The following is a 12,357-nucleotide window of genomic DNA, read 5'->3' on the forward strand; positions in this document are numbered from 1 at the left end:
CCATGAAGTATATCTCAGTATTCTGAGCAGATCTGTTTAGAATTGCTCCTGTACAATGGTGTACCCATGGGGGGAGGGGCAGGAGGGGTCTGGGGGGCTCATTTTGGCCCTCCTACCCTGCCTCTACCCAGCACTTAACTTAACTTCCCACCCACCCACCCCCCCCACCAAACTCACCCTGCTGCCATGCTACCACCCCTGCAACCGTAAAAAAACCCCTTTTTTGCTCCACTGAGCAGCGCCCAGAGGTTCATTTGACCCATGCACTTGGGTCATTTGGTAAGTGCATTTTGGCCCCTCATCCTGCCCCTCTCTCTCACCTTGCCCATCCCCCAGCCAAACTCCTCCCACCCCCAGTGTGTTCCTGGCTGGCACTGCTTGGACGGAGCAGAGGAAAAAGTTTGTGGGGGGGGGGGGTTTGCCAGAGCAGTGACGTGGCTGCATGGGAGAGTTTGGTGGGAGCTGAGTGCTGCTTAGTGGCAGTACCCCACTGCTCTGATAATGCTGTGAACTTGCAGTTAACGGGAAGAAAAGAACTTCAGAGAAAGAGAGTCTTTTCTTCAGTTATGCTGATAAAAAGAGAATGATAAGAACTTCTGACCTGTTGATGAGGAGAATGGGGAAGAGGAGTATCAAGCGTAGTGTTCTCTTGCAATTCCCAACTTTATGAATTATTAACAGCAGTATAGGGTTTTTGTGTAATCAGAAGCACCCAATGCTGAAGCATTGCAACAATTTAATGTTTTGTGGACTTGATCAGTACTGGGTGGGAGACCTGTTGGAAGCACCTTTGAACTTTCTTCAGGAAGTTTTAAATAAAAATATAATAAATAAAATACTTCTTATATGTTCTGTGTAACTTCCATAACGAAAGTTCTCACTAAGGCTGTTTCTGCAAGGCGGCAGAAATGACTGTCAACTGGCATAATAGGTGAACGGGATAACCCACAGGTGGCTCCGAGTGGAGCCGTCTCTGTGGGTCGTAGCAGCCTTGGCGCTGCCTGCACGAGACCGTGTGAGTGGCGCCAAGGCTGCTGCGACCCACAGAGGGTCATCTTGTTCACCTACCTCTCCTCCCTGCACAGCTCTGGATGTCTGGAGGGGCACGCCCACGCCATCCAGAGCCGCACAGGGAGGAGAGGTATGTGAATGGGAACACGAAAAGGGCCAAAAGTGGTGCCCTCACGCTGGTGTGCTCAGGAAGCGAGTTTCAAAATCGGCATTTTCTCACTGGTAGGGGAGTGAGCATGGTGCTGCTGAGCTGTGTGAACAGTGTTAGATTTCGTTTAGAGTCATGGATATGCCCAGTAGTGTGTGTGAATGCAGTTTTTAGAAACTTCTCCAGAGACATAAATGTAAAAGGTAAAACTTACATTTATTCAAGCATCTTCAGTTCACAACTTTGTTCCAAGAAAAAGGTAGATAGAAAGAACCCTAGTCTAAAGAGATTACTTTCCACGGCTGCAAGTGGGCACAACTAACGGGCCATCAATGCAGGTGTGTGGAAGTGAGTGGATGCCGTAGTGGCAAAGGCCTCACTGAGCAGGCTGCAATTGACCATGCCGGGTCAAAGGCTAGGAGCAGAAGTGAAGCTAGCATGGGGAAGAAAGGAAGTTACTGGACGGTCTCCTGGCCCAGACAAGGAGGGCAAACAAGAGAGGCAACATCACAGAGTGAGATACACAGCACCCCCCCCCCCCCAGTGTCCATGCATGCAGAAGTCGCTTATTCCAACACTCCCTCTCGACACTGCATGCTTTCCAGGTATACAATGTTCAGTTTGTCACGCAGGCTTTGGAACTTGTCTCTTGGCAGTGGTTTGGTCAAGATGTCTGCTGTCATCATATCAGTAGGACAGTGGCGAAGTTTCACAGTTCCTTCTGCCTGTAAGACTCTTTACATATTGATCCTTAATTCCAATGTGTTTAGTAATGTACTATTCTTTCTGAAAGAGAGAAAGAGCTATACAACTCTTGGTTATCTTCTAGCATTTGTACAGGTAAATGTTCATCAATACCAAAATCTTCTAACAACATTAAAAGCCATTGTAATTTCTACATGCCTCAGAACTGATACTCAATTTCGATTCAGTAGATGAGCGAGCAACAACACTTTGTTTATATCGCTCACTTCCAGCTTACAGCACTTCCATAGAAAACACATAGCCACTGGTAGATCTTAGATCTGTTCTTTCTCCAGCCCAATCTGCATCAAAGCATATCCCAATAGTGGGATCTTTAGTTGCTGGCAGTTTCAGTTTAAAGTCTAAAGTACCTCTTAAGTACCTCACCACTCGCTTAACAGCAGTCCAGTCTCTTGTGGTGGGTGTGCTAACCCTTCTGGACAATATACTACATGGCTGTGGCAATGTCAGGTCTGGTTGTCATTGCTAAGTACAAAAAGCTTGCCTATTGCAGTCCTGTAGTCATTATTGTTGTCAGGTAGCAAGTCATCAGCGTAGTACTTCTGTCTGTTCAGAAATCAGAACTCATTGGGGTAGGTACTTGGATTTGACACCTTCCAGGTTCCCAGACTCTGTAGCAGTCTCCAATATTTTCTGCTTGGCTAAGTAGAAGTTATAGCTTCCATCTGGTTCATGTTCAATTTGGATCCCCAAGTAGAAGCTGGCATCTCCCAGGTGCAGTTTTGACTTCTACTTCCTTTGTTTGAGTTGGGATATAATCTCAGCACAGTCAGTTTCATTTTTCATGGCAAATAATCAAGTCATCAACATATGTCAGGATTTAAATGTCCATCTCCCATTTCTGTGCCTGCTATAAAGACAGGGGTCTGCATTCCCTTTGTTTGAAGTCCTGACTTAGTAGTATCTTGGCTAGCTTTATCTGACCAAGCTTTAGCTGTTTGTTTCAATCCATAAAGTCCTTTTCTGGAAGTTTACAGACTAAATGTTTTATTCCCTTTTCATCTATGAACGCTATGGTTGCTTCATATAAAGCTCCTGTTCAATTTTGCCATGCAAAAAATGCAGTAAAGTTTTAACGGCCCAAATGCTCAGTTCTTCGTGGTTTCTAGATGCAGCAATGCTTAAGAGCATTCTAATTGTAGAATGATTTTTACAACAGGGTGCAAAAGTCTGGATCATAATCTTTGCTGGTTCCATAGATCTGAGAGAATCCTCTTTTTAGCAACAAGTCTTGGCCTTATATCTCTCAATCTGACCTCTCCAAGCATCTTGTTTGAAGCTTTAAAAAACCCATTTACAATCCGGGATAACGTTTCTTACCCTTAGGTAGTTCTGTGAGAGTCCATGTTTGTTTTTATGTGTAAGTGCAAGCACTCTTCTTCTTGTGCTGCCTTCTTTCCACTCTTCTTTTGCTTCTGGTTCAGTGTGGAATTCGCTGTAACTCAGCCCATGAAGCTGGTTCATGCAGTGATGGCTCTCTGGTAAGGCAAGTGCTCGGCTTGGAACTCCCTTGTTAGGGGTCAGCTGGCTATGAGTGCCCTGAGGGGCCAAAGCGTCTGTCTGCCTCCCAGCAGTGAAGTTCAGTGGACTCCTCTTGCCTCACCCTGTCAGGGTCTTGGGATTTCCAAACCGCTAAGCCCTCTTCAGGTTGAGCATTACTGCTGGCTGCCTGCACGGTGATGTCATCCTTGGGGACTCTGGCCTATGTAGGATCAGCTGGTCGCTATCGCCATCTCCCTCTGAATGGTCAGTCCATCACAGCAGGCTTTGCCATCTCTGGGTCAGCCGTCAAAACTGCACAATTCTTGCATATAGGTAATTTGGTTAGTTTCTGGATCAAAAAAATCCTGTATCCTTTTACTTTCTGGAGAGAATAGCTCAAAAAATATACCTAAGCTTTGCTTAGTAGGGTCTCAGCTTTGGATCTCTTTCTTTCTTATGCATGAGCATAAGCTTTACATCCTAAGACTCTGATGTGTTCTTACATTTGGTTTCCCTGCCATGCCATAACTCATATGGAGTTGCTTCTGTGGTTTTATTGGCAATCTATTTTGTAGGTAACCAGAAGTCATTGCTGCCTCTCCCAGTGTTTAAGTGGAAGCTTGGAATCAATCGAGTGCAGCATGCAATCAATCATGTCCATTATATAACGCATTTCTTCTTTCAGCAATTCCATTTTGTATTGGCTTTTAATGCTAATTCACAGTAAGTCTGTGTTGATCCCATGTTCCCTCAAGAAATTGCTTTATAGATATGGGAAATGTATTCCACCTCCCCTCTGTCCGCTTAGATACACTTGGTTTCCTATTAAAACTTATTAGGATACCATAGCAAGATAGTCTCTGGTTTCTGTTCAGTCTGCTAATTTTTCTCTTAGCAAATAACACACAGTGTATCTCGAGTAGTCATCAATAAAAGACAACAGATAAGTGTGTTATTGCTACCAGTTGATGCTGGTTTGATTGGTCCACATAGATCAGAGTGAATTAAGTCAAGAGGCTGCTTAGAGCATCTCTTTGGCTTTGCTTTGGGGAATGAAGGCCTAGTTCCCTTCCTCTTAAAAAACAATCAATCACACAATTGGTTATCATTGGGACAGTCTTTATGGAAATACTCTGTTACCAAGTCCTTGCTTTTTCAGCTTCAGGATGGCTCCTTTATCAATGGGTGGGCAAACCTCCCTATGCCAGAGCTCCAAAGATCTGCTGGGTAGAAGTTATCTTGGCTGTGCAGGCTTGTGGTTCCTCACAGTCCAGTTCAAAGACTCCATTTCTTAGGGTACAATCTGTGGAATATAGCTCACCATCTACGAGATAGTGCACACATTATTCTCAAAAGTGAACAGCAAATCCTTTTTTTTCATAGTGTGGGGACGCTGATCAGATTAGCCGAAGGTCTGCACAATGTAACAGGACAGTTTCTGCCAAGCAGTCTTCAGTACTCATTACCAAATCCAGTTGGTAAATGTAAAGTAACTTCTGTCCTTTCCATTCACTGGAATCTGTTTTCCATTGGCTAAATACACATTGCATCCAGCATCTCTGTCTAATTCATTGGAACAAAGTAAACATCTGGAAGCCATGTGCCTATGAAGCACCGCCATCAATAATCCAAGGCTTATATTTTCTCATTAGTTTGTACTCATGTGGGTTGTGCAAAAAAAGTTGAATCGAATTTTAGGGAGTAAAATACCTTGGTCTGTGTGAATAAGCAGTGTGTGAGATGGCTTGCTGCCAGTCTCAGCATTCGGTCCTATTAATAGTCGACACTCCTCTGAGGTGACTCAGGTTTATTACACTTGAAACAGATGGGTGGGTCCTCCTTTCCCTGTGTGGGATCGGATTTTCTGTATTCAAATAATTTAGTTCCTGCCCTTGCCTCTGGCTTCTTGGGCAATGTAATCCTTTGAGCCATTTCTTCCCCTCTGCTCTCAGAGAGATACCTCTGCTGTTTGGCCAAGTAACGGTTCAGACCTAGTTAGGTCCCAGAATTTCCCTCAAATGTGCAGTCTCTTTGCCTATCTCACAGGTAGAGAGACAATAAAAGCTGAATATTTCTCAGGTACAAATGAGCTGTAAAAAAGCTAGTCCAATTTTCAGGGGTTCTTCCCTCCAGAACTGTGCCAGTGGTTGCTAACTTATCAATCAGTGGATTCAGCAATTTCTCTATATGGCAGTCAGCATCTCCATTTTCTTGTAATTTGATTGAAAATAGTTGTTTGAATAAACTCACTTTGTTATTTCTGTCTTGTTCTCCAAAGATCCTTTTTTTAACGCTTCTAGCATGTCTCTTTTCTTTGGTGTGAAGGTCTTGTCCCAACATACACCAGTTGTGAGCGCTCTTTAGGAGAGTACCAACAATTAAATTCATGGCCTTTTCATCTGCTCTTTGCCATCTAGTCTCTATTCTTCATTTCCACTGTTCGGTTTTATGTGAAGTTAAAAACGCGAAACCTATGCCCCTCTTCCTTATTTGGGATTTGGGAATTCTGTAGTGAGCCATGAGAGTTGTACCAGGTTTTGTAAGCTTCTTGCAAGAATTGCCTTTACGCTGAGCCATTTCATTTTAATGCCAAAGGCTTTCTCTTGCAATCCTACCAGTGAGTCACACACACAAGAAAGAGTGAAGCAAGCCTTCGTGGCTATGTAACCTTTTGTTACCTGGCTGGCCTGTTAGGAGCCAGGTGAGCAAGAAAACATTAAGAACCAAAGCAATGGCTGCTTAATGCCATGCAAGGCGAAAAAAATTGCTCCAACTTTAAAATATATCTGGGCTTCAAAAACAACCATCAATCGTCTGCTACCATGTTAGATTTCGCTTAGGAGTCATGGATATGCTCCAGTAGTGTGTGTGAATGCAGCCTTTTAGAAATCCTCTCCAGAGACATAAATGTAAAAGGTAAAACTTTACATTTATTTCAAGCATCTCTGCCAGTTCACAACTCCCTTGTTCTCAAGAAAAAAGGTAGATAGAAAAGAACCCTAGTCTAAAGAGATTACTTTCCCCACGCACAAGTGGGCACAACTAACGCTGGCATCACTACCGCAGGTGGAAGTGAGTGGATGCTGCAGTGGCAAAGGCCCCACTGAGCAGGCTGCCATTGAGTCAAAGGCTAGAGCAGAAGTGAAGCTAGCATGGGGAAGAAAGGAAGTTAGTGGGCGGTCTCCTGGCCCAGACAAGGAGGGCAAACAAGAGAGGCAACATCACAGAGTGAGATACACAGCCCAAGTGTCCACAGGGCATGCAGAAAGTCATGAGTTATTCCAACAAACAGCACCCCAGGGACAGTGTTTTTACTGTCCCTAGGCCGCTGTTTTTTGGCCAGACTGGAAGAAGACCCCTGGTTAGAGGAAGCAAGAAGGAAGGTACTGAAAAATTGCTAAGTTGAGAGCAGGGAAAGGATTTAAAGGAGGGAAAGCAGAAAAAGTAAGAACTTGCTTTGGCGAAGCAACAAATGTCAAATTATATTGCTGTTAAAAAACCTCAGCATTGTAAACACTGCTTGTTTTTTCCTTGACTGATACCTTAACTTCTTACCACAAAACTCTAAACATTTCTCTTATACTAAAAAGAAGAGTGTTTCTTACAGTCTGGGTTTAGGATACTTCTGATTCATCTAAGAAACTATTATGGAAGTAATTGCTTGGGAAACATCTTTGATTTTCACAGCTTAAAGAGAAGGTTCTTCTTCGACAACAAGGGAGTTACATTTTAACTGTAGAAGGAGGAAAGCAGCTGTTGCTCTGTGCTGATGGTGAGACAGAAGCAGCTCTACAAACTGAACTTTCAGAAATTCAGGAGCGCTGGAAATTGGCCAGCCTCAGACTTGAAGAACAGAAGAAACAGCTTACATTGTTGTTAAAAGTAAGTTTAAGTAATAGAGTCCCAAATAATATTTCTATGGCCCTGCAGGAATGGCATGAGACCCCCCCCCCCCCCCCGGTGCATGTTTTCCCTTCAAACTTTGTTTAGAATGATATTATTCTACATGCTATCTATTTTCTTTCACATATTTGATGTTTCAATAATTCTTTATAAATATTTTAAAAGAAGACTACAAATAAATGAGACATTGGAGGAATCTAGGCTAGTGTTCTATCTTTTGACAGCTGTTTAAAGATACCTTGCATAACATCTGCATACCTTAAGTGTGTCTAATTTTTTGTTACAGTTTGCAAGCTTGACTTCCAGGATTTTCAGTTGCAGCCAGGGCAAATATGAATTGTTGTGCATTGTTTGAACATTAGCTGGTACCTCACAACTCTGTCCTGCTGATGGTAGAATTTTGTATTAGAATAAGGCCCTCTTCTACAGGCATGAAGCTTCTTCAACCAAAACCTCTCCATCTGATAAATTTAGAATTGGTACAAAAAAATGAAACTTCGACTAAAAATATTGACTATAATGTAGGCATTTAAAGAAATTAAGTATTTTTTTTAGTATGAAAAATAGTTTACAGAGTCTGAAGTGCAGAGTTTATGTCCAGTGGATTCCATGTGGTAGGAATATAATTGGTCGACGAAGGGAAATATCCCTGTTTGGGGAAAAACTTTGCATAGGTCCCTTCCCCAATGTGGGGTTGGCCTATTATGTTTCTTTCAACCCAGGTTTTCAAAAATCACAATATTTTTGAAAAATCCTGGGTTAAACCTGCTCCCAAGAGAATGGCACAGGAGCCCAACTGCTTTATTTTTCCCGCCCTGCCACCTGTTCTCCCACCGTACGTCATGTCAATTTCTGCTGAGCTGCCGACCAGTGTGATAGCCCGCCATTTCAGAAATCTCCCCTGAGCATGTTTTCTCCCCATGGCAGCGACTGTGAGCACCTTTTTGCCCAAATGTCTACAGGAACGGATTCACAACAAACAGGGCCATTCCTTTTATATTGGGTGCTCAAAGCATGTAGCTAGGCAGATGCACATCTTTGGATGTGGATGGGACATATTGCTTTGCTTTGCTCCCTTTTTGGATAAATGTTATTATTTTGTACATCACAACATTAGGGTGGGAAGGGGTGGATTGCATGTTTCATGTTTACGTGTGTCGTGGTTTCAAAGCCCTACACTTTTTTCCATGCTGGAGACATAGGAAGGGAAGGTCCTGCTTGAGTTCCTGGAGTTGCTAGAGATTCTCCACCAATCAGAAGTGTTCCCTTAGCAGAGGATGGGAACAGGCAGGAGGGAGGCTATGGTGATGAAACAGCTAATCCGAATGCAGGAAAAAATGGGATGTTTGTGTCTGCGCAGCTCCGTTTGCATTGTAAAAAAAATAGTGGATTCATGCGAAGGGGCAGAAAGAAAGCGGACTGTTTCCTTCATGGAAAACAGGCACCCATGCAAAGGACAAAATGGAATAAAATAAACCCAGATTCAAAAATAACGATGCAACTTATTATTATGCTGTGTAGAATCCACCTCTGAAATCTTTTGAAAATTAGTTCAGTGTACATAAGATGAGCTGAATAAAATTTCTGTTTACCATATTCTTTGAATAAAGAATATTTTATTTTTGAAGTTATGCTTAGAGATTAGCTAAACATTGAGTGCCTGATTTCTTACTCTGACTCTTAACCAGTTTCTTTAAATATTTAAAATCTTTTTTTCTGGTGAAGGCAAATTCTGCCTTTTTCTCACCTTGTTGCAACTTATTATTTTATTACTCTTATTGCATAAAGCCACAAGTGAACTGTGAATAGATAGCTTGCAATTTTTAAAAATCAGTGTCCTTATGTTAAATAACATTCCTACTGAAAACCTTCATTTTGAGTAGTGAGTATTGCATTTTAGAAATTGTTTTTGCAGGGAAATTCTAAAGTGTACACAATTCTATAGTATGTCATCACCCAAAAAGAAAGATGTGAAACAGTCATGAAAGAAATGATACCAATTCTCTCATTTCAGTCAGACTTAGCTTCAGTATAGGGGGAAAGGGTTTTTTAAATCATTTTATCTTATATATATGGAACAGTAGGCTGGGTCAACAGTTATAAATGGAGTCAGATAGTGTTCAGTACAGTCTGTAGAAGTGAGTATGAAGTAAAATTCCAGGTCATTTTCTTCCTTTCTTACCATTATTTATCCAACTATGAGTCTTTGCAGAATATTATATTAATAAGTTTTCAAAAGAAATATTTTTCTTTTCATATTTAGAGCTGTTTTAATAAGTTAACAATAATACACAAATATTGTCGAAGGCTTTCAATGTATTGTCGAAGGCTTTCAATGTATTGTCGAAGGCTTTCATGGCCGGAATCACTGGGGTGCTGTGTGGTTTCCGGGCTGTATGGCCGTGTTCTAGCAGCATTCTCTCCTGACGTTTCGCCTGCATCTGTGGCTGGCATCTTCAGAGGATCTGAACACAAATACAATTGTACACAAATAATTGTATCATTTGAACAAATTTTCTGGTTTATGTTAATCATAAAAGTATTCAGGTTTTTTTTTCCTTTATTCAACCCCATTGCTTCTATCTAGAAAAACTAAATTTATATATTTTCCCTCTTTAGGATTGGGAAAAATGTGAAAAGGGCTTAGCAGATTCCCAGGAAAAACTGAAATCCTTCAAGAAGAAGCTTTCTCAACCGTTGCCAGACCATCATGATGAACTTCATACAGAACAGATTCATTGCAAGGTAGATAATCAGGTAGAATGCCTCTAAGTCCAAAGGTCAACATAGCTACAATAGCATAACAGCAATAGCAACAATTTTAGGCAAGTGGTGCAAGTCTGTCCCACTGTTTTGCATCAGATTTGCAATAGAAGCATACTGACTAGCAAGATTTGCGCTGAAGTATGTTGCTATGTTGCATTAAAGTGTGAAGAAGCAGACTATTCTGTTTCTGCCCAGTATCGCACCCTCTTAGAACTAAATGTCTCGTCTTGCCTTGTTAGTGATCAATTTACCCACTTAAATGTTACCAACTTAAGATATTACTAGTATACTTGTGGCCTACCAACCATTGTTAGCAGGCCACAACTATACTTTATCTTCTCAGATGATTGATAAACATGCATGCATGCATGCATGCATGCATGCATACATACATACATACATACATACATACATACATACATACATACATACATACATACATACATATGTTATCAAAAGACATTTTAGCCTGCCTCTCCAGCTAAATATAATGCCACTTACAGCAAGATAAATAATAATACAACACATAAAATAGCAAAAAAGACAATAGCAGTGAAAAAGGTAAAATTAACATAAAGATTAAAAATGCTAAAATAGGCTCAGATTAAACATTAAAGATCATAAAAACCTTAAGCGTATCAGAAATTAAGAAACAAAAAAAACATTTAAACTTTATATGTATAAAACATAGAATGCCTAATAAAATTCTGAGCAGAAAGGAAAGCATCCAAAAACATGAATTGGGAAAACATGAATTTCAGGTAGTCACCTAAAAGAGTGAAGTAATTCCATAGCCTAGGTGCCAACCAGACCTGCTAAGGATCAGCTGGGGCAGAAGTTCCCCTAATTTAAGTTCTTGTTGCCCACTGCTGCTCCAAGTGGAGGGGAGGGGGGTTAAAAAACTCCCTGGCATTGTGAGAATGATGACATCACTTCCAGGGAAAACATCTCAAATTTATAAGCTAATATAAGAAAGCTAATATACAGTTAAGTATGAGCAACTGGAAGTTACTCACGTAGAACAGCAAGCAGTAATATTTCCCATACAATCTTTACCTGATCAGTCATGAAGGAAGTCTGCTTTGCCACCTAAGCCTGGCATAGGGTGGCACTTTTGACTCATTCCTTTTCCAGGGATAGAACATGAGAAGGCAGAAGTAAGCTTGAGGTCGCATGAGTGCTTCAGCCAGTCTAGGAGGCATTTAAAAAGCCTCCACCTCCCTTAGTAGGAGGCATCCAGTGATGAAGGGAAGGTTACTGAGATGAGTGATTAATGACAGGTTTTGCCTCTGTTGCACAGTGCTCAATTTTTCCCATCAGAAGTGACTGCTTCTAATAATCTGAGAATCTGTGGTGAGGATATATTTGTACCACAAACCACTCCCACCAGTGTTAACATTTGGATTCCATTTGCTTTTTTCTGTCAGTCACTGTTATCCATGGAAATGAAAAGACCTTTTCTCCACCCATATCTAGGGAGCAATCACTTTACTTGACCAATAGAACATAATAGGGTGCCATGAGGTATACAGCTGGTGAGCATACTTGCCACAAAACTGCATAGAACTACATGGGAAGCAGTTACAGATGTTTCTTCAGCCACACGGAGCCCTAATCTCTGCGGAAGCAATTTCAGGAGCAACTACTTAATTGTTATTGCTTTAAGCTTGGTCAAAGAGTCACAATACGGCAAGAAGCGTAAAACATTTTTTTCCTTCCAAATACCATTGATTTGATTTATATTTTAGACAGCTGTACAAATCATCAAAGCAAAAATAAACCTAACAGAATTCCTGATGGTAATTTCTTTCTCATATCTAGGAACTGGAGAGTACTGCCGAGGGTTGGACAGATGATCTTGGCCACCTGACTTTGTTAAAGGAGAACCTATCCATTTACATCAGTGCAGATGATATCTTGGTTCTCAGTGAGCGCATTGAACTTCTGCATAGGCAGTGGGAAGAGTTGTTTCACCAGGTAAAGTAGCAGTAAAGGCTTAAAAAAAAACACCTTTGGGCTAAAATGGAGATCTAGGGCAGAGCAATGGCTAAAGTGTTGTTTTGATGCTGAACTGGAGAGAACTCCACACAGCTCTCAGAGCTACTTAGATAAATGTTGTAATTCAACAAATAAACTTCTTATTGTTAGAGTAAGGTTGATAGAAGAGATTATGAGATTGTTTTGGAAGAAACAAGATCTTGCCCAAGATGTTGCTTTTGTTATTCAAAGCTCTGCCTTTCTCTAAACCATATTACAGTTCGGGGCTGATGCTAATTTATAGC

At 41.3% G+C, this 12,357-nt stretch overlaps 1 protein-coding gene across 1 annotated transcript in view; it reads left to right on the forward strand.

Moving 5' to 3' along the window:
* The window catches only part of SYNE1 (spectrin repeat containing nuclear envelope protein 1), a 375,888-nt gene that overhangs the window by 276,068 nt on the left and 87,463 nt on the right, over positions 1–12,357 (forward strand). Inside the window, exons 119-121 of the mRNA XM_048488624.1 lie at positions 7,094–7,288; positions 9,929–10,054; positions 11,897–12,052. Coding sequence (XP_048344581.1) covers positions 7,094–7,288; positions 9,929–10,054; positions 11,897–12,052 — 477 coding nt within the window. The remainder of the gene's footprint in view (positions 1–7,093; positions 7,289–9,928; positions 10,055–11,896; positions 12,053–12,357) is intronic.

Source organism: Sphaerodactylus townsendi, linkage group LG01 (genome assembly GCF_021028975.2).
Source record: "Sphaerodactylus townsendi isolate TG3544 linkage group LG01, MPM_Stown_v2.3, whole genome shotgun sequence".
NCBI lineage: Eukaryota > Metazoa > Chordata > Lepidosauria > Squamata > Sphaerodactylidae > Sphaerodactylus > Sphaerodactylus townsendi.